At 54.3% G+C, this 21727-nt stretch overlaps 1 protein-coding gene across 11 annotated transcripts in view; it reads left to right on the top strand.

Moving 5' to 3' along the window:
• Positions 1-1414: 1414 nt before the first annotated feature.
• The window catches only part of Plekhg5 (pleckstrin homology and RhoGEF domain containing G5), a 32997-nt gene continuing 12684 nt past the window's right edge, over positions 1415-21727 (top strand). For 3 of the 11 annotated variants that reach the window (XM_041651340.1, XM_041651343.1, XM_041651342.1), the window contains exons 1-4: positions 1415-1881; positions 2598-2674; positions 3164-3297; positions 18058-18187. In XM_041651340.1, coding sequence (XP_041507274.1) covers positions 1583-1881; positions 2598-2674; positions 3164-3297; positions 18058-18187 — 640 coding nt within the window. In that variant the 5' untranslated portion in view covers positions 1415-1582. Of the gene's footprint in view, positions 1882-2039; positions 2128-2179; positions 2196-2597; positions 2675-3163; positions 3298-12311; positions 12441-18057; positions 18188-21727 lie in introns of those variants that run through there. The other 8 variants (XM_041651344.1, XM_041651345.1, XM_041651347.1 and 5 more) reach the window with 6 other exon arrangements.

Raw genomic sequence — 21727 nt, 5'->3', positions numbered from 1 at the left:
AAGTACATCCTCAGGCTGTGGCCACCACAGTCTGTCTGGTGGCTTGTCCTGGAACAGGTGTAGCAGGACTTAAAGGGCACAAGGTTTCTGGTGGCAGAGGAACAACCGAATGTCCTGAGTAAGGAGCCAGATAAACAAAAGGTGCACATCTGTAATCCCAGCTTCTAGGATGAGGAGCCAAGATCGTCAGAGATTCTAGGTCATCTTCAGCCTTTTCATGAGTTCAAGGTTGGGCTATATAAAACCCCGGGGAGGGGTTTGGGGAGAATGAATAAGGACTCAGAATTCTGAGGTCTTTGGGGTCAAAGGATGCTAGAAACTGACTGATATTTTAAGAACCCAGAGGCCTGGAATCTTCCAGGAGCAAACTCTTTGGGTGGGGTGCATGGGAAATCCCCCCCATGGCTGCTGTAGTTGTGAACGTCGTGGAGTTAGCTAGCCCCTGAAAGGCAAGGCAGCTGGGGTCAGCTGGACTGGTGACCCAGGTAGCCTGGTCAGGGTCTTCTGAGGGTCAGTCCCACCTGTGCGCTGGACAGCTGGAGCGGCAGAGACTCCGAGAAGGTCCCTGCTCTATGGTGTGTGGCTGGACCAGAGAAAGTGAGCCAAGTGCAGGGGTGGTCTCAGAGTCTTTAGAGAAGCCTGAGGGGCGGCTGCAAAAGCTTTCGTCTCAGCCCAAAGGCCTCAGGTTCCCCTGCACCACAGCCCTTTGCCCCAGGGCCTCTCCTTACCCTGAGGAGTTTTGTTGTTTTACAAAAGTCCCCCTTCTAAACTGGGTGTGGTGGCCCACACCTTTAATACCTGCACTTGAGCTGCAGAGAAGAGCTGACCTCTGTGAGTTCAAGGTTAGCCAGAGCTATTTAGTGTGTGTGTGTGTGTGTGTGCTTGCAGATTTGCCAAAACGTGCCTGCAGAGAGGCCGGAGGACAGTTGGATTTCTCCTTCCATCTTGGGTTGGGGGTCAGACTTGGGCAGCAAAATCCTTTATCCTGGGCTTCTTAAACAAGGGTTTAAAAAAACGCTGTCCCTGTGGGGAGTGTGGGAGTGCACGACTTTAATTCCAGCACTCCCGAGGTAGAGGCAGGTGGATCTCTGTAAATTCGAGGTTACACAGTGAGTCCCTGACTCAAAAACAACAAAACAACCCAACAATAAAAGCTGTCCACCTATTGGTAATCTCATTTCCATAAACCATTAGGGAAACCTTCCTAACTAGCCGAAAAAACCCAGCCCGTGAGGGCCTGCCGGGTTGGGAGGGGCGGTCTCTGAGTGCTGAGCTGCTTGGGGGAATGCTGGCAATTTTGCGAAACTTAAGTTCTGTGTGTTTGCTGAGCTTGGAACACTAAAACCACAGCAGCTGCCTTTCAAGGAGGCCACCCGCCCCTGGCCCGCCCACCTCCACCGCGTCCTTAGACCCTGGGACCGCGGGTGGCAGCCTTTCAGAAAGAGTGGGGGCGCGGCATGGAGCAGTGGGGGTGCGTGTGTGTCGCCGACCCGCGTGTCTGGGTGCAGGAGGCGCCTTCTCCTTGGAGGCACTTCCGGCCTCAGCAGCAGCCCCCGCTGCCACCGCCGCCGTGCGGCCCACGATGCAGGAGGCCGAGAGGAATCGGGGCGCACTAGGCGCGCGCGCGGCCATCCGTGGAGAGGCCTGCGGGGCGGGGAGCAGGGCCGGGCCTGGGACCCCACCTGGGACACACCCCGTCTCTGGGGGAGGCGCCGTCGGGGGCCGCCGGCTCCCCGCCCCCCGCGGGCCGCCCCGCGCTCCTCCCACCGCCCACCTGCCCCGCCCCGCCTCGCGCGCCAGACGGCCGCGGCGCTCGGTTTCTCCGCTCCCGCGCTCGGTTCCCGGCTCCCGCGCTCGGCTCCGGGCGGCTCGGCGCCATGGGTGAGTGCGACCCGGCGGACGTCTGCTCCCGCCCTGCAGGCCGGCTGGTCGCCAGGGTGGCTCGGAGGGCTCCGCGCGGGGTGGGGGCCGGGCCTGCCCCGGGGAGGGCCTTGCTGGAGCCCGGTGGACGCCGGCCTCTGCACCCGGGGCTGGCTGCAGCTGCCCTGCCCTCGCCCCTGCCCCCTCGCTGCGGCGCCCCAGCCTCCGAGAAGAAAAGGCATCAGCTTGGAGGGGGCCAAACTCATGGTCAGAGATGGACAGCGGGGAACAGAGGTCGCCCCAGGCCTCGGGAAGGGAATGTCTAGCTTCAAAGGGTCTGAGTTTAGTGAACTAGGCTAGGAAGGGCATCCTGGACCCTTGAACCCCTCTTCCCTCCCCGTGGCCCTGCCTGGAATAGCTTAGAAAGTCTGGGGCCCCAGGAGACCATTGAGTTACCCCCCTCCCTCTGGTGGGACTGAGGGAGGGAGTAGCTGATTTCCAAGGACTCCCCCCTGGAATCTGGACAATTTCCCCGGGGAACTGCACAGAAAAAGGCTCTGCAAACAGATTCCCCTGCAGATAAGTTGGCATTTAAAAGAGAAAAGGACACTGACTTCCTTTGAAGGCAGGATTGAGCAGTCTGCCCTACCAGTCCCCTGGTCTGGAGGCCACCAGGGCCCAGGGGAGGGTGGGTCCCCGCCACCATCCATGAACTGATGCCCTCTGCTTCTCCACAGAAGACCAGAGCCCAGCAGAAGAGAAGGGGCTGCGCTGCCAGAACCCAGCCTGCATGGACAAGGGCCGGGCTGCCAAGGTAGGGGACTGGATAGCTTGGGGCAGGGAGGACAAGTTTTCACTTCCCAGGACATCCATGGTCTCCTTGCCAGGGCATAGCGGTGCCCTCTAGATTCAGGGTGGCTGGTTTAGGAGGCGAGAAGGTGTCCATGGCGAGGAACAGTGGAGTGGGGGGACTTTAATCAAAACAAGATCAGCCTCATGGGGTCCTTGTCACTGCCTGAGAAGATGGGAGCCAAGCGGTCCCCAGGGTTTGCTTCGGCACCTGGCCGCACTTCAGACCTGGACTTTGTTCTGGGGTACTGTGGGGCTTGAGTACAGCCGTGGAGATGGCAGAGGGGAGAAGAGGGGGGCCACTGGCCTTGGATAAACTGAGAAGAAGGGAGCCAGGGAGAGAGGTGGCAGCAAGAATATCTTTTGATGCCCTGGGCTCCGTGCCACACGTTTTCTGCGCTTACCCAAGGCTGTGGCAGCTCAGCAGGGAAGGTATTGTCACCTTGCTTTCCAGATGAAGATACCAAGGATCGGAGAGGTCCTGTGACTTGGACAAGGCCCCACACTCCTAGAGGCAGCCCCTTCCTGGCACACATTTGTGTGACAATAGCTCTTGAGAGCTGTAGCAGCCTGCTCCTCTCTTCTGGGGTAGGTCCTGGCCTTAATCCCCTCACCTATGGATAGATGAGGAAACTGAGACTCAGACACGTGAAATGGTTGACCTATGAATACGTGGCCGGCTAGTGGTAGTCTGGGGATCCGAACCCAGGAGTCAGGTGTGCAAAGCCAGCGCCCACGTTCCTACCGCCACGCAGATTGGCCCTGCCAGCTGTGGGGGAGATTTAAAATGCCGCCCCACCGCCACCATTCATCCGGTACAGGAGGCCCATGGTCAGAAGGAACATGAGGACTGTTCTGGGGGTGGAAAGAGAAGGGGGCGGCCTCCAGTTGCCGTGGTCACCAGGCAAGGGGGCGGCAGTGATGTCAGATACAATCTGCTGGCACGGGTGGTGCCTGGCATTGGGCTCTGGTGTTGGCTGGCTGCCTCTCCCCCAGATTGGCAAGCAAGCTGGCCAGTTCTCCCTCAGCACATCTGCTGGGAGCCTGAAGCATCTGTCCTGAAGGGGTGACAGAGGGACAAGACACACTGTCCCACCCCCCACAGGGCCCCAAGTGGCACGAGAAGAGGGCTGGTCTCAGCAGCTGGCCCTCTGTAGCCTTCAGACATACCCTCGCCTGCTGGGTTTCAGCTCAGCTCCTTTGTAACGATGGGGTCATCTCTGGCAAGGAGAGGATACCCTGACGGAAGTGGAGGTATGGGCGGTAACAGGAAGAAAGCAGGAGTGGACCAGGGAAGGGGATGATGAGATAGATAGAGAGGAATGTGGAGGCAGAGAGGACAGGGACAGGGTTCGGGGAGAGAATGACGAAGATTGTTGTTGGTGCTTTGACTTAGCACTGTGGTGATGTACCAGGTGCCGTGGAGAAGCTCAGGCTCAGAGAGGCAAAGGAACCTGCCTACGTGGTGGAGCTTGCCCCAGGGTGAGACTCTCTGAGGACAAGGTCTCAATCTCCAGCTGCACCAGGAGCTGCTAGCAGGAAAGGCCGTCTGCAGACAGGGCTGCACCTGAGTCTGGTGGGGGCTCCCTTGGGTGCTGGGACTTCTGAGATCTGCCTCACCCCGGCTTTCCGTCTCTGGAACTCATTGGAGCCAGGGTAACCATGGTGGACTTTCTTGAGTCAACTCTGGTCCTGGGAATAGGCGGTGTGGAGACAGAGAACAGAGTGAGCAGGGGAGGGGTGTTGGGAGAGTGGTCCCTAGAGGACAGACCCTGAAGAGAAGGAAGGTGGGCTGCATTAGGAGCACTCTACGTGTCCTGTCCTGAGTGGCAGGGCTGTATGCCGTGGAGACCCTAAAGAGACGTGGTACTGCTTCTCCTTGTCCAGGATGAGGATGCATACATAGCTCATACTGTCGAGTTCCAGGATTTCTTTGCAATTGTCTGACCCTGGGCAGGCCAGTGCGCCTCTTTCAGTTGTCCGGGATGAAAAGAAGCCCCTTGTGTAGCATGCTTAGTGCAGTGCCCGGTGTGCATGCCATGGCGTATGGGAATGCTCGATGCCATCATGGACTTCATCCGTACTGTGTGGGGGGAATCAGCAAGCCTATCTCCCAGGCTTTGGGTGTGCCCTCTGTCTCTCCCTGAGAGAGAGACTTCACAGGGCTCCATACCAGACTCTGCCCGATAAGTGCATATTACACACTGGGGGTGGGGGGTGACCAAGGCAGGTGAGTGTCATGGGTGTCCTTAGCCCTCCCACAAAATAGCCGTAGGGCGGTGACTGATGCCCTGTTCTTTGCTGGGCCTCCTTGTGGCAAGCGTTCTGGTAAGTCTGCTCCGCAATTTGGGTCATAAGGGGACATGGCAGAGGGCCGATACTGGACCACTGAAGGATTTGGGAATATTGACGTAGAAGCTGTGTTTGCTCAGAATCCTACGCTAGCCCCAGCGTGTGCCTTATGCCAGCAGCCCACTCTGGGTGGTAGAGGCAACTCCATTTCCGCAGAGTGACCAACACGCTGTGCCGATGACTCGTCAGGGCCGGGCCTGAGCCTCAGTCAGGACTTCCTGCTCTAGGGTCCCACACAGCCACCAGGGAGAGAGGTGATGCTTTCTGCTTTGCTCTTTAGGGCCTGGCTAGGGAGGCGAGATTTGATTCTATATAGAGACGTTTTCAACGTCTGGAGCTGTTCCTCCATTGTCTAGTCATGAGCCCCCCCCCCCCCCCGTCCTTGAGCGTATTCAAGCAGATGAGGAGCCTAGGATTGATGGAGTGGGTATAGATGTAACCCCCAGAGTTCTCAGTGTTGTGGAGTGGAGAAAGGAGTAATCTGGGGTTGTGTCCAGGTGAAGGCCTGTGTCCTCGGGGCCGAAGGAGAGAGTGAACTGCACCTGTGATGTCCCTGAGCAGGGGTAGGTGGGATGCCATGAGCAAGGTGACAGGATTGGCCTGTTCTCTGGGCAGTGCTTTGGGAGTGAGAGGCAGGATACCAGCTTCCCTTGGGAATGGCCAGGTTTGGGGGCTTTTGGAGGTGATGGTCCTTTTAGAGGCTGGTCAGCTGTGAGCTGGTGGTGGTCCTGTCACTGCTGAACAGGGCAGGACCAGAGAAGCCATGAGTGTCGATTGCCTAGGCTGTGGCTAAATAATCTGAGGGAAGCAATTGAAAACTCGGGGCACCTGCCCAGCAAGTAAGATCAGAGGAGAGGAGTTGCCTGGTGGAGTCCAGTTCCACAGAGCCAGTGCTGGTAGTTGGAACCCCAGCTCTACCCTTCTGTGGTAAGGAAAGAAGGTTGGGTTGTTTGCTCCACTGTGGCTCTCTACCCCCCAGTCCTAAGTAAGTTACAGGCTGCTGAGAGAGGAGAGCTACAATCCACCCAAGGGTGACAGGCATGGGCCAATTGCAAAGGGCCCCAGCCAGGCATGATAGTACATGCCTGTAATTATAGTATTCAAGAGGTTGAGGCAGGAGGATTATTGTGAGTTTGAGGCTGGCCTAGGATGGATACATAGCAAGACCTTTTATTAAAAAAGAAAAAAAAAGCAGGGCTAGAGAGATGGCGCAGTGATTAAGAGCACTGGCTGTTCTTGCAGAGGATCCAGGTTCAATTCCCAGCACCCACATGGTAGCTCACAACTGTCTGTATCTCCAGTTTCAGGAGATCTGGCACCCTCACACAAACACATGCAGGCAAAACATCAATGCACATAAAAATAAATAAATCTTTAATAAATAAAAAAGCATAGAGGAGAGGGAGACTGGAGAGATGGCTCAGGGGTTACAGCACTGGCTGCTCTTGGAGAGGACTGGGTTCTATTGCCAGCATTACATGGTGGATCACAACATGGGGGCTAACACCCTAGTCTCTTCTCCAGCACCAGGCACACACCTGGTGCACATATATACATGCTGACAAAACATTCCCACACATAAAAATAAAAACAACACACCAGGTGTGGTCGCTTGCCTTTAATCCTAGCATTCAGAATACTAAGGAGAACTCGTGAGTTCAAAGCTAGCCTAGTCTACATAGAGAGTTCTAGGCCAGCTAGGGTTATACAATGAAATCCTCTCCAAAAGGGGGTAAGGTGACTGGAGAGATGGTTCATTGGTTAAGAGCTCTGGCTTCTCTTGCAGAGAACCTGGATCCAGTTCCCAGCACCCCAATGGCAGCTCACAACTGTCTATAACTCCCGTTCCAAGGGATCTGACACCCTCTTCTGACCTGTGTGGGCACCAAGCACACCTGTGGTGCACATACGTACATGCAGATGAAATACTTACACGTCAAATAGAAATCAATGCATGTTTTTTGTAAGGACCCAGAGAGAGGCAGGCACACCTCTGGGACACCCTGTTCAGATACCCAGAAGCCAGTCTGATTTGAGGCCGTTTCCTCATCGACTCAGGCTGCGGGTGCTTCAGCCTGCTCCCCTGCTTGCTCCTGTCGGGACAGCTTGTCACAGCCCCTCCTCTCCCTGTGTCCTCTCTTGAAACCCAGGTGAAGGACCGGGGACTCTGACTGCTATAGATGGGTGGAGTGCCAGCCTGTCATATGCCATGAAGCCCACTCTTCACTCCTGGTATCCAGGATCCTAGCTTATCCCCCAGAGCCACCGCTTGGCCTCCTGCCACCCTCTGGTTGGTGAGCAGGATTTTGCTGTGACACCTTATGTCTCAGCCTGATGGGTGAGTCAGGGCCCGTGTCTGCTGTTCTCCTTGCTCTGGGCTCTGTGCACCTCTGGGTTTGACGTGTGTAGCTCAAGCCTGGGCTATAAGGAGGAGGCAGTGTCATCCCTCAGTGGTCCAGGTTAGGGGGCCTCACAAGGCCCGCAGTTCCCTGCTTATGGTTCCCGTTGACACCTCTCTTCTTATTTAATGAGGGAATGTGCTCAAACACTGCTCCTGCGCCATGAGGAGTCTGACCGTGGGGTGAGGGCCACTGGCTAGTGAGGGTGGGGATGTAGGGAATGACCCTGTCCCATGCGGGAATCCCGATTGGTCTCAGATGAAAAGGTCCCTGGGGGCCAGCAGGGGTCGCAAGAGGCTGTGCCTCAGGCTGCCTGATGAACCAATGAATGAGACCAATCTGCCAGTCTTGGTGGGAGACAGGGAAAGAGAAGTCTAAGGGTCCCTAGGCCCTACAAATGCTTCCCCTTCCTTGGGTGACCCTCCTCAGTGACCTTGCTCTTGGGTTTTTACTGTTCCTGGGTCCCACATCAAGGTCCAGTGCCTACTAGGACACAACAGCTGTTGTGGCACATTCTAGTGGTGGCCGGCCAGCGCTGCCTTCACGCGGTGAGAAGATTGCTGCCGCTGGGCGAGAGCAGGGCTAGGTGGGGCACAAAATCTCTAAGAATTCCTTCCCCATGATCCTCTGGAGCGCCACTGGTGAAGCAGGTCCCTGGAATCCGGGTGCTGCCTTAGGGGGGTAAAACTCACAGACCGCGGCCCAGCCGGGACCTTGGCTAAGGAAGGGGTCTGTGCTGAGGGAGCTGTAGTCTGGCTTCTGCTCCTGTGCCATCTGTCTAAGGTCAGGCTCTGCCTCCAAGCAGGACTGGAGACCCATAGGACAAAAGGGTGAGGCCCAGCCTTCGGGAAAGGAAGAGGCCCGTGAACCGCCTGTAGTCAGAGCGGCCTGGCAGAGCCACCCCACCCTGACTGGCCTGCCCACGCATGCAGGCTCCACCCTTGGATATCTGAGGTGGCGGGTAGAGCCCTGGGCCATCTCTCAGGGGAGCCCAGCCCTGCTAGAGAAGCCTAGGGCAAGTGTGTCTTTCAGACAAGAACCCCGGCTGCTGTTTTTGGGGCCGTCTGCTGTGTGCCGAGCACCGAGCTGGCTCCGCGTCCTGCCCCAGATCCATAGTTCCTACTGGATCCAGAACTCCTCTTATTCCAGGCTGGCCCTGTGTGGACCATCGATGGCCACAGAATTCTCTGACTTTCTGGGGTTGGGGAAAGTGTCCTAGAGAGGAAAGTGCCTGCTTGGGGTGCCTCAGAGACTCCAATATTTATCATCTTCTGCATCTGGTTTCTGGGTATCAGTTTCAGCAAGGCAGCCCTGACTCACACCCTGGAGCCAGGCTGGTCTGGAAAGGGGCCCCCTTCCTCAGGGAGCCAAGGGCCAGGACCTCAGGTCTGCCCCTTAGCTCCTTGCAGTCTGTTAGGAGGGAGGCCTTTCCCCTTTCATGGCAGGAACTTTGGCTCTTTCCCTCACCCCCACTCTGTCACTAACTTGACCCTACGTTCTGGTCAAGGGGCAGCAGTTCCTGGTCCCCTAAGCAGCCCTCCACCCCCCCCCCCCCGCAGTTCCTGGTCCCCTAAGCAGCCCTCCACCCCCCCTCCCCACAAGCTAGAATAGCCAAGACAGAGAATGACAAGAGCCCAGTCACTCGGAAGTCCTCTTGAGGTAAAATGTCTTGGCTCCAGTGATCTTTACTTTCCGGGACTTAGTTACCCCCATACCATTGGGATCCCTCCAAGCTGTCTTTGAGCTCTGCTTTCTTCTCAAGAAGGTAGTCTTCAAGACCTTGTCCAAACCACCACTTAGCCTGTGCTATGCCCCTGCCCCACCCTGGGCCTGGGCTGTGGGCAGCAGTTCCAAGCACAGACGTGCATTTGCCGACTCCTTGGGGAACCTGCTGCCTCTCGGGCCTTAACTTCTTCCTGTTAAGTTGGGGACAGTCACTGTCTCCACAGTCTGAGTGGGATTTGATGCTCAAACTCCTGGACAGGAAGTTGGGAGGACTCAGTGGAAGGCAGCAGCTGTCTGACCACGGGGCAGGCTGAGGACCACCAGAATTTGAATGGAAGCTCATCTTTCTGAGGCCAGCAGGCCCAAGGTCACCTATAGGTTCCAGGAAGAGGGAGAAATCCTTTTAGTTAAGCTGTGGGGAAGGCTCTGGTTGACCCTTGGCCCCAGGTGGGATAACCTCCCTGAGAACTTCTCTGTCCCAAGTTCTTCGTTAGCTGAAGACCCTTCCTTTGCTTTTCTTTGTTTGTTGCTCTTGCTTGTGGTTGTGTGCTGAAGGCCAAGGACACCGAGTGAGCCAGAGAGCTAGGCCGCTGGCCTCTGCAGGAAAGAATGACGGAGAACAAGGAAGCAGAATAATGTCATGTTATAAGAAAGCTAAGAAGGGATTCATTTGACCTTAGGGACTAAGGAGGAGGCCACGGCGTTATTTTTGAGAGTCCTTTGGGGAGGTAGGGTTGGGGCCCTGTGCCAATTGAGAGCACATACAGTTCTGTACGGAGGGGTGAGGGCTCTGAGCTTGGGGAGCCCTAGGGCTGTCAGCCAGAAGGCCAGAGGACAGATGACTACATGGGACCACCTAGGAGATAAGGGCAATCAGTTTCTGGTGAGATTTTTTGTTTTGGTTTTCAGGGGAGTTACTCATAGATGGTGAGTGATCTGGCTTTGGGGATAAAGGTAGCCCTTGAAGTGAATGCTTAATTGCTGCCCTAAGAACCATCTCAGAAGTCCCTGCTTCCTGCCGTCTTCCACGGTGTCAGATGCAAGGGCTATCTAGGAGGTAGATGTGCCAGTGGCAGTATGTGCTCCTCAGAGGGGACTGAGGAGTGCCCACAGAAGCGATGCCACAACCTGAGTCAAAGGTCTGGGTTTAAGCCAGGCATGGTGGCTCACTCCTATAATCCCAACGCTTAAGAGGCTGAGGTAGGGGGCTGGAGAGATGGCTTAGCAGTTAAGAGCACTGGCTGTTCTTCCAGAGGACCTGGGTTCAATTCCCAGCACCCACATAGCAGCTCACAGCTGTCTGTATCGCCAGTTCCAGGGCATCTGACACCGTCATACCTGTGCATATAAAAATATAAAATAAAATAAAAGAGGTTGAGGTAGGAGGATTGGCTCAAATTCAAGGCCAACCTTGGCTGGCTACAAGAGTGAGATCCTGTCTTTGAACAATGCTCTGTTAACAAAGCAGGGCTTGGATATAGTTCCATCAGTAGAAGCTTGCCTAGCACTCGGTTCCCAGAATTGGGGAACCAGGTGTGGGTCTCTAGAATAGCGGAATTTATAGAATGAATCTCTTTCTATATACAGAATCACTATGCGCCAGCTGATCCAATCATGGCGGGCTGTGACTGGAAAGTCCAGGAGTTCACAAGACTGACTTTCTCAGCCGGTCTATGGTAGACTCTGGAATCCTGAAGGAGTCTTAGTGCCAGGAAAGGAATGGACTTGCTAGTAGGCAAAGACTTCCTCCTTCCGTGCCCTTCTTTGGGCTTCCAGCAGGAGGTATGACCCAGATCAAAGATGTATCTTCCTGCCTCAAAGGTCTGGACTGGAGGTGGATTCATCTCCTTCAAACCAAGCAAACCATCATCTCACATGTGTGTCCTCCGTTTCTGGGTTGTAGTTCACTCCAGATGTAGTCAGGTTGACGACTGACAACCATTAATAACGCTCGTGGCCAGGCGGTGGTGGCGTGGGCTTTTAATCCCAGCACTCGAAATCCCTGTCTCTAAAAACAAAATTGAAACAACAGCAGCAACAACAACAAAAAAAATTAGCGCCCACCGTGGTGATCGCAGCTTTCTGGAGTTTCTGGAGACCCTGTCTCGAGGCCATTCTCAGCTACCCAGTGAGTTCTTGTATGAACCAGTCTGGGCTTAGCCATGACTCTGCACTTGTTTTTTTAGTCTGCTTTATCCCCTGGGTAACGGGAAGGGATAATAGTGGTGTCATCCGCACCCCTCAGCTGGGAGGTTTTGGAGCTTGCCTTTAATCCCAGCACCCAGGCAGAGGCAGGCGGATCTCTGAGTTTGAGGCTAGATTGATTTACAAAGCGCGTTCCAAGACATCCAGGACTGTTACACAGATCAACCCTGTCTTGAAAAACCAAAACCAACCAACCAAAAAAATAGTGTGCCCCCCCCCCCCTTCCTTGGAATGAGTGTAGAAACCCTTGCTAACCAGAGTGGAGACAGTCCCACCCCCATGGGGGTGGGGGGAGAGCTGGCGGCTTGTCATGTTGTGTTGAGCGCCCTCTGGCGTCAGTGCCCCGTCCTAGCAATACCAGTGACCTCCCGCGAAAGCCTGCCTGGCTGAGGGTTTTCCCTGGCCCAACTCCCGGGGGACAGCTGAAGATTGCCCAGCTCCTCCACTCTTTCTCACCAGCCCTCCTCCCACCTCCCGCTTCTCTCCCAGGTCAGGTGTTGCCTTGGAGTCTCTACCTCTGCCCCTGGAGCAGAGATCCCCAGGCTCTTGCTTGGGGTTTATGTGTGGGTGTGTCTGGTGTGGGTCCCCTAGAACCTTGCATGGAGCTGGCATGGGACTCAACACAGGATGCAACAAGATGCCAGAGTCCCAGCAAAGAGTTGGCCCAGGGCGGGATCCTAAGGGATTTGATCCTTAAACCTGCTGCACCCGTCTTGTGCTGTGTCTCGAGCCCCTGGGGTGGGCTCAGTCCCAGAGGCAGGGTCTCCAAGCTGTACTCAAAGCTGAGTGGCTCTGCCTGGGAGTGGCTGGGGTTCCGCGGGGTGTCACCGATCCAGCCACCCCCTCCCAGGCGCGACTGCACAATGGCAGGAAGCGGGGCTGCGCGCTTTGTCCTGAGCGCAGTGCAGACCGCCGCTTCCTCCAGCCACCATGGGGACAGGACCCGGCGTCTCCGGGCGCCGAGCAGCAACCAGGCCGGGCTCCGAGCTGCCCTCCCCAGACTCCCAGTCCCCCTGGGTCGGGGGTCACACCCGCAGCAGCGACAGCCAGGTAGGGGGGCGTGGGTGGGCCAAAGACTAGCGGGTACGCTTAACTGGGTCCTCTCTGTCCCCCACTCCAGAGGGCCAGGGTGGCTGAACCTGTGAACTGTATACAGCTGGGAGTGGGGGCTTGAGAGGGGGGTCCCCACCTTGGGATTAAGAAGCTGGTGGGCAGAGATGCCCCTCAACCCCTGGGCCTTTTGTGTTTGCTGCCTCCGGACACACCTGTGGGGCCCAAGCCGCCCCTCCCCCCTTCCTTCCTCTGTCCCACACCCTCTGCCACTCAGGCCCTGCTTCTCCTGCCCTTAGTCTCGGCCCCTGTGTGAGCAGAGAGCCTGTTTTCCGAGCTCTGTGCCCTGGCCTAGGAGTGGGGTGGAAGGGGGATGGTTGTGTCCTCTGTGTGTGTGTGTCTGTCTCCAGAGGAACTTCCCTACCGACATGCTGACTTTCTCCTGTGGAGTGGGGTGCTGTTTCATATGGAGGTGGGTTTGGAGGACAGTAAGGAAGTCGGGGGATTCTAGGAAGAAAGATCAGAGAGTCTAGCGCCAGGAAGGAGCCTACTTTAGTTAGTGCTGGGAGACTCTGTTACTTGGCAAGAGGGATATGAGGAAGTGGGAAGGCTACCCAAGAGGGCTTTGCCAGGCCCAGCCTCAACCTCTGATCTGAGCCTGCGATTTTCTCTGGCTATTCCAGAACAGCCTGCTTACTTTGTATGGAAACTCAGGTTCAGTTCCTGCAAACTGACTCTGTGGGTCCCTTGAACCTACACTATAGGCCAGGAGAGGTGGAGGCAGCAATCGCTGCCATGTCCGATGCATCAGCCAGAAGGCACTGAACAAATCCGCTCTTGCTCCTGCACTTTCGCTTTTGAGACAGAGTCTCACTGGGTATCTCTGGTTGTTCTGGAATCACTATGAATAGCAGACTGGTTTTGAACTCAGAGATCTCCCAGACTCTGTGTCCAGAGTGTTGGGCATAAAGGCCTGAGCCACCTCGTCCTGCCCGAATCTGCTGTCTTGATATTGACTTAATTTAAAAACAGAATCCTGGCCCCTAATTGGGAACCCTTCTCCTGAACACACGACTTAGAGCAGTGCTTACTGTCTGCCACACTGAGCCAGAACCAGGCTTAGCTGGTGTATAGGCTGAAGTTATCCTAGTCAGCAGCGGGGCTAGAGCCAGAAGCCTGGCAGTGCCTGACAAAGATTGAAGGGGAGCAGGTGTCTCCCCCCCAGATCACTGTCAGGAGGAGGCTCTTGAAGCTGGGAGGCCCCTAACTAAACAAAGCCAGGCTGTTCTCTGCCTTCCCTGGGATTTGTGGCTGTAGGCAGGTACGTGTTTTCCTGCCTTCATTAGCAGTGGATTAACACAGGAACTGGAACTGGCTACCCGCTGTCCGGAATCTGGGTCATCATAATGTCCATTGCTGCCAATGCACAGGACTCAGTTCCTGTCATCTCCCCTGGGGCAAGTGGGCCGCCTGCCGACGGTCCTTTCTGGGGGAGAGGAGAGACACAAGAGCCCGAACACCAAGCCTCACACTCAGATTGGTTTCTTCCTGGGAGCCACCCTCCCTCAAGGCTAACTCGGGTCCACCTCCCCCTCCCATTTATTTCTCCATTGTCTGGTACCTGGCAGTGGCAGGAAAGAGGCTAATCTGTGGTCTGGCGTTCCACACCCTGGCTTCAAGCCCTGGCTCTGCTGGGTGTGCAACCTTTGGCAGTTTGTCTTCTGAGCTTTACCTGTATAAAGGAGGTTGAGAGGAAATGACAGAGAAGACTTGAACGCAGCCCCTGGAAAGGAGCTCTGACTTTCCCCTACTTCCCTGCCACTCCCCACTTCCGTCCCTTCCTCCGCTGTCTCAGCCATTTTCCGTCTGTCTGTCATCTTGGACGTCTCTGTTCAGGTACTCTCAACCAAACACCCTCCAGCATCTAACTAATAAACCATACAAGTACTGAGCTGGCAAGATGGCCCTGTGGGGGAAAGGCACTTGCCACAAAAGCTGACAGCCTGGGTGTGTCTAGGCCTGGAGATAGGCTTTTGAGTCGGGTAGACTAAAATACGAGTCCTTGTGGGGCTCACTGTGTGGCGGCACCAGGGTGGAATATTCAGGAGAGGAAGGGAGCAGGGTTGCCAGGCTGGAGACAAGGTAAAGGGAGGAACATTAGCATCACAGGCTCTGTTGGGGACTTTCTGTTCTTACTCAGAGTGAGGAAGAGTCACTGAGGGTTCTGAGTGGATATGCTGTGAGTCCCTCTGACCACCCATGGACAGCCAACCAGCTAGGGGCTGGGGAGTTAGCAGGCTAGGATTCCATTTTTCTGAGATACCATCAGGGCATCAGCATGAAGGCTCAGCTATTAAAAGCACTGGCTACTCTTCCAAAGGACACAAGTTTGAGTCCTTCCTAGCCCCTCAAGTAGTGGCTTACAAGCACACCTGCAACTCCATTTCCAAGGGACCTGGCGCCCTCTTCTGGTCTCTGTGGAAACTGCATGCTCACGGTACACATGTTACACATGCAAGCAGGCAAAACACTCACATGCATGACATAAAATGAACCTATAAAAACAAAAAGGGAAACAGCAGGGTCGTTCTCACCTACGTAGTAAGTTGCAGGCCAGCTGGGGTACACGAGAGCCTCTTATCCCTCCCTTTCCTGCCCAGGACAAAGAAAAGGGAAATCCCTGTAGCCTGCACCACGGCAGGAGTGATTGATTCAGGCACAAACCATCAGTGTTTGTGGTCACCCTTGAGGTGACCGGAGATGATGGCAGATTCAGTGTGAGCCATTAACTCTTTGCTAACTACCAGGAGCAGGTAGAGGGCGAGGTGGCGGTTAGGAGCACTGGCTGCTCTTCGGAGAGACCTGGTTCAGTGCCTAGCACGCACGCTGGGTGGCTTGAAACCACCAACCTGAAACTCTTCTACACTCCCACTCTCCCCGCCCCCTCACACTCACACTCACTCACTTTCCTGGCCTCCATGTGTGTGCACGACACACACACACACACACACTGTAAGGAGGAAAGGGGCTTTAGGGAGATTCCCCAAGTGATCTCTATATCCAGTGTTCTGATGAAAAGAATCAGTGATGTTCTGTCCTGGCAAACATTCAGACACCTCCAGAGAGTCAATGTTATGAGTAAAAAAAGAGAAGCAAATGAAGATTCTTGTGTGAGCCTAGATTTCCAGTCGGGTTCAGGGTGGGAGGGTTTGCGAAGGCCTTGATCCTGTTGGGAGAGGACGTGTGAGCACAGAGGACAATAGTTGGACTCTGTCAAGGTTTGGACATTGTGTGGGGTTTTGAGGAAAATCTTGCCGGCACAAGTCCCAGCTATTTGGAAGGCTGAGGCAGGGGGATCATTTGTACCCAGCCTGGGCATTGCAGGAAATAACCTGTTTCTAAGTCAATAAATCTATACATAAACAAGAAAGGGGAGCTGGTGTACCAGATGACCCAGAAGGTAAGAGTGCTTGCTGGGAGAGGCTCATGACCCTTCGCAATCCCTGAAACCCACAGTGAAGGGTAGAGAATTCTTTTTTGGTTGTTTTGTTAGTTTTTTGAGACAGGGTTTCCCTGTGTTCCCTGAAACCCACAGTGCAAGGTAGAGAATTCTTTTTTTGTTGTTTTGTTTGTTTTTTGAGACAGGGTTTCCCTGTGTAACAGTACTAGCTGTCCTGGAACTAGCTCTGTAGACCAGGCTGGCCTTGAACTCAGAAATCCATCTGACTCTGCCTCTTGAGTACTGGGATTTAAGGCATGTGCCATTACCACCCTCGAGAATTTCTTCCTAAAGGTTCTTTCCTGATCTGCGCGCGCGCGTGCACACACACACACACACACACACACACACACGCACACCTTTAATCCCAGCAGGCAGGCAGATCTCTTGAGTTCGAGGACAGTCTGGTCTATGGAGTGAGTTTCAGAACAGCCAGAACTGTTACACAGAGGAACCCTGTCTTGTCTTGAAAAAAAAAAAAAAAGAAAGAAAAGAAAAGGACATCAGCTAGGACTGGTGGTACAGGCCTGTCATCCTAGGTCCTGTAGGGCAGCGTCAGGAGGAGGATCACAGGTTCTTGCAGCTTGGTGAGGCCGAGAAGAGAGTAGAGAGGAATGCTTCATGGTTGAGGACTTACTGGGCTCTTGGTACTCAGGGCCGTGTGGGATTTCTGCACCAGAGACACAAAGGATGAGAGGAGGCAGATAGTCTCAGAATCCAGAAGGCTGAACTATTCTTTTTTTTTTTTTTAAATATTTATTTATTTATTTATTATGTATACAATATTCTGTCTGTATGCCTGAAGGCCAGAAGAGGGCACCAGACCTCTTTACAGATGGTTGTGAGCCACCATGTGGTTGCTGGGAATTGAACTCAGGACCTTTGGAAGAGCAGGCAATGCTCTTAACCACTGAGCCATCTCTCCAGCCCCCGGCTGAACTATTCTTAGAACTCTCTGTGGGCTTGAACTATTTTAAGATGAAAACTGGGGGAGAGCCAGGCACCGTGGCTCACGCCTGTAATACCAGCACTAGGGAGGCTGAGGCAGGAGGATTGCTTTGAATTTGAGGCCTGCCTGAACTATAGAGCGAGGCCCTATCTAGTACTCCCACCATCTCAAAACGAGAAACCTCTGATAACCCAGATCTGTCACAAGGCCAAGGCAGGGAGAGTGGAGAATTGCATTTAAGCCGTGAAGACGGATCCTGTGCGGCTTTCCCTGAAAGGGTGAGGTGAGCAGATGTGTGCCCAGGACTGTCTCTAAGGCGGAGGGGTAGCCTGCCCTGTGCTGAGGGAGGGAAACCTGACCATTCAGGAAATGGGAGGTCTGGGGTGAAAGTGTGAGGGCAGATCTGGGAGGAGGAGCTGGCAGCAGATTGGATCAGGGCCAATCATAGGAAGACCCGATTGCCCTGGGTGTGGACATGGTTGGAGGCTGTGGGCTTCTTGCTAGCTTCTGGTTTTTGTTTTGTTTTTTTGATATTTTTAAAAATTTTTGTGGAAAAGCAGGAGGCGAAGCGGGTCTGCATTGGGGCCAGGCCATTTCCTAGGCCTTGGGCAGTTAGAAGGTTACAAAGCCGACAGGTCTCTAGGAAGGGGGAGGAAGAGATAAATATAGATAAATATGATAGATACAAATCTAGTCTCCAGGCCGGTGTGTGTGTGTGGGCATGCGCGTGTGAGCCACAGCACCTGCTTTGGACTCCTCGGGAGCTCCGCGTGTCTGTAGCAATCTGGGTGGAATCTACTATTCGAGACTCAGGCAGACCGCAGAGCCAAGAGCCGAGGGTCCAAGCAGCCAGACTTTGATGCTAATCACAGCTTAAGGTGTTCTGATACTGACTGAAGAAGTCTCAAGCATCTTTCCGAGGGCTCTTCCTGCCAGAAAGGTCCGGTAGCCCCTGCCCCACCGTTGATCCTTTGAAGTCTCAGGAGCAGGGCTTGTTTTTCGCTCATTCCTTGGAAACAGGCAGTGGGTGCCCGGGGAAGGCTGTCCAGATGACTCGGCTAAGGGGAGCAGAGGGCCTCTCATGGAGAAGATGGTGGACGACCACAGCAGTGGTCTGAGTGTTGGTGTGTCTCTCTGGAGCGCATTCTGACTGTACCTTTCACCCACAGGTATGCCACCATGCTGATTGCCAGCAGCTACACCGCCGGGGGCCCCTCAACCTGTGTGAGGCCTGTGACAGCAAGTTCCACAGCGCCATGCACTATGATGGACATGTTCGCTTTGACCTGCCCCCGCAAGGTAAGCCCGAGAGCAGACCTGGCCTCTAGAAGTCAGGGCAGCTCAGAATTCCCTCGCTTGGTGGAAGTGGTGCTTGGTTAGCTATTGGAACCCTGGTAGGGAGGGCCACGTGAAGAACACAAGAACGAAATACAAATTTACAGATAAATCTCCTTACCTCCTGCAGCTGTCCCTGCCGCTGGCCAGGGTCAGCACAGGAGCTCCCTTTCTTCCTCATTCTGCCCATCTTTGAGGCCAGCAGCTTCTGGGCGAACTCTCCATACCAGGCCACTGGCCTAGGAGAGCAGGTTGGTGGCCACTGTGGTTGGAAAGAACTTGGGGAAGGGAATCAGAAACCTCTCTGTTAAGAATATTTTCTAACGCGAGCTCTTTGCCGACACAAAATCCCAATCAAACCAAATTAAAAGATACCCAGGTTTAATTGGACTCCTGTGCCCTCAGGTGGCCCAAGGGGAACCGGAAAGCTGTCAACACGACCACAAGGGGGAGGGGCGGGGGGGCAGGACCACATATTTTTTCTTTTGGGGAAGCAGTTTAAATAGCCATGGGGAAGTGGTCTTGACCTTTCCTGGGGAGGGGTCAAGGTTCAAGGGGCACAGGGGTAGGGCCTCCAAAGATGGAGGCCAGAGACTGGGATTTACATACCAGACTGTTTGTATAAGGGGTGATAGGAAGCTGAGGTGATACTTATGACCAACGTTTAGGCTCTCTTTGGAAAAGGGGCGTTGACTCAAGTCTGGCTACTTCCTGCGGGCACGGGAGACGTGTGGGTGGGGAGAGCTGGGTGTTGGTGGGTCCACACAGCGAGAGGTGTGGCTGGAAAGGCATCCTGTACACTGTCATCCTGGAGATGCATCCCAGGCATCTGCTTCTTGAAGGAGATAAGAAGGCAGGTGTCTACGAGAAAAAAAATTGTTATTACCTTTCTTGTTTGCATCACCAAAGATGAGTGTGCCAGGATGAGGAGCAGGTAGGCCCTTCATTGTGGCATCCACCGGAGGGTGGAAGGTCCTAACTGCTGGACAGACCAAGTGTCCTGAGTAGGTGCCCACTTGAGCCTAGAGAGTTGATACCAGCATGGGTGTCCCAAGAGCTTGGCAGCTGAGGGGGTGGTGAGGATTACTGTGTGAGGCCCTGTCCATCGAGGTTCGAGAGACCTAGGAGTTAATTGTTTGAGGAGCACTCTTGTCCTCTGGGGAGAACGGGGCAGGTTTAGGGACATTAGGGTCCATTGGTGTGGTGGCAGGGAGACAACTGTCAGCGTGTGAACGGAGAAGGGACCTTAAAAGGGAGAGGTAGGGTAGGTACCCCGCCAGTGGAGGAGTTTGGACTGGGAGGTGATGGTTAAGGAGAAAGGGCCTTCCATAAAGCAGCTCAAAAGGGCTCAGGCCCTAGGGGAACGTGGCCCTGAGGTGAGTAAGGGCAATGGGGAGAAGGGAGGGCCAAGATAACCTGAGTTCTATGGAGAGCTTGATTAGCTGTTGTTTGATGAGCCCATTGGCCCTCTTGACCTTTCCCGAGGATTGTGGATGGTAGGGGGTGTGGCATTTCCAGGAGATGTTGAGAGCTTCTGACATGAGCTCCACATCCCTGGAAGTGAAGGCTGGCCCATCACCAGTCTGGATGGTCCGTGGGATCGTCCCAGGAATGATGTGGTCCAGGAGTACCTGAGCCACCACATCTGCCGTTTCCCTGGAGGCCGGAAGCGCTTCTATCCATCCTGTAAAAGTGTACGGAGTTTTTTTTTTTAAATATTTATTTATTTATTATGTATACAATATTCTGTCTGTATGCCTGAAGGCCAGAAGAGGGCGCCAGACCTCTTTACAGATGGTTGTGAGCCACCATGTGGTTGCTGGGAATTGAACTCAGGACCTTTGGAAGAGCAGGCAATGCTCCTAACCACTGAGCCATCTCTCCAGCCCCAGATACGGAGTTTTTTATGAGTAGGCATATGGGTGAAATCAACCTGCCAATATTCACCTGGTCGGTGTCCACGAAGCTGGTGTAGAGACTGACGTATGTGGAGAGCCCACTGTGGGTTGGTCTGGCAGGAGTGAACCTGTGAAATACGATGTCAGAGATGGGTGGGGTCAAACTCCAAGAAGCAGAACAAAGCTTTAGGGCCCATGTGTAAGGTCTGGTGGATGTCTGAAATGATTGACAATGCCTGGTCTTGAGGAAGGATGCAACGGTTATTTAAAAAGAGCCACCCATCCTTTGTTTCTGTGCCCCCCTTTTTATGAGCTCGTTCCTCTTCTGGTTGGTAACAGGGCTGATAGGAGGGAGTTAAGAACAAAATGTTCTGTGGAATCTGAGGAGCTGGAAGCCCCCGGGCCACTGATTGCCTAAGGCCACTGGGTCCTTGGAGGACTGGTGTCCCTACAGTGAATAATGGCTACTTTTGCAGGGACCTGGAGGGCCTCCAAAAGGTTGGCTATAAGGGGTCCGTTAACTATGGGAGTGCCATTGGTAGTAACGAAGCCCCTTTCCATCCAGAGTGCAGAATGGGTATGGGTTATTAAGAAGGCATATTTAGAGGCAGTGTAGATATTAGCCCGTTGGCCCTTGGCTATCTGGAGTGCCCTAGTCAAGGCAATTAATTTAACCATTTGTGAGGAGGTTCCCATTGGCAGGCGGGTCTCTTGGACTGTGTCAGTGGAAGTGACTACTGCAGACGCTGCCTGGGGTTTCCTGAGGGCAGTGGCAACGTTTTAAGTGGGGAGGAATGGGTCCCGTCTACCCCCATAACCGAAATTGATGAGGGGAACATAAGGCCCCAGTGAGATGTTAAAACAGAATAGGTAGGTCCCGTGTCCAAAAGAAAGCTAACGGACTTACCCGCTACCTGCAGCTTTACCCTAGGCTCAGATAGGGTTACGGGAATTACCAAGTCTGGGTTGCATCAATCCTCTACAAGGCTAAGAAGTTTAAAGGCTGGCACAGTCTCACTTGCTGATGTTGGTGAGCCTGGACCTCCGTGGCGTGGCATAGAGGACGAGCCCGCATGAGGGCATTGATTTCCACTGTCCAGGTTGCTGGAAGATAGAGCATGGCCTCATAGGAGGTCCATTTAGGCCACATTTGAAGCAGCCCGCGGGTGAGGTTGACTTAGGCTGGTTCCACCAGGATGAAGCCTCATAGTTGACTTCCCTTGTCCCTCTTCCAGTGGCCTTAGGGCAGCTGCTAAGGCTTGAGCCTGCAGGGTTGCTGCCTGTGTGTCGGAGAGACTCAGTTACTTCTTCGTGGGCATTAAAAACTTTAAAGGCCATTTTCACCAACTCCTGTATAGGGGTTTGGGGACCCTCCTCAACCTTTCTTAACTTTCTCCTATATCTGGTGCTGACTGAGAAATGAAATGGGTAGCTAGGACCGTGGCTCCCGCTGGGGAGGCTGGATCTAGCCTGGTATATTGGACCATGGTCTCTTGTAACCGATTTGAGTCCATTTCCATACCCTGAAGGAGGCAACAAACCATGATGCCCTGCCTCTGTTGGCTGCTTTGACCAGGTTGGTAGTCACAGTGTGATTCTGTGGCTG

The sequence above is a fragment of the Microtus oregoni genome, unplaced genomic scaffold, assembly GCF_018167655.1.
Source record: "Microtus oregoni isolate MIOR12 unplaced genomic scaffold, Mior012 000005F_ref0000423, whole genome shotgun sequence".
In the NCBI taxonomy this organism is placed as follows: domain Eukaryota; kingdom Metazoa; phylum Chordata; class Mammalia; order Rodentia; family Cricetidae; genus Microtus; species Microtus oregoni.
Note: the sequence above shows the minus strand (reverse complement) of the source record. Positions and strands in the feature narration are given on the sequence as shown.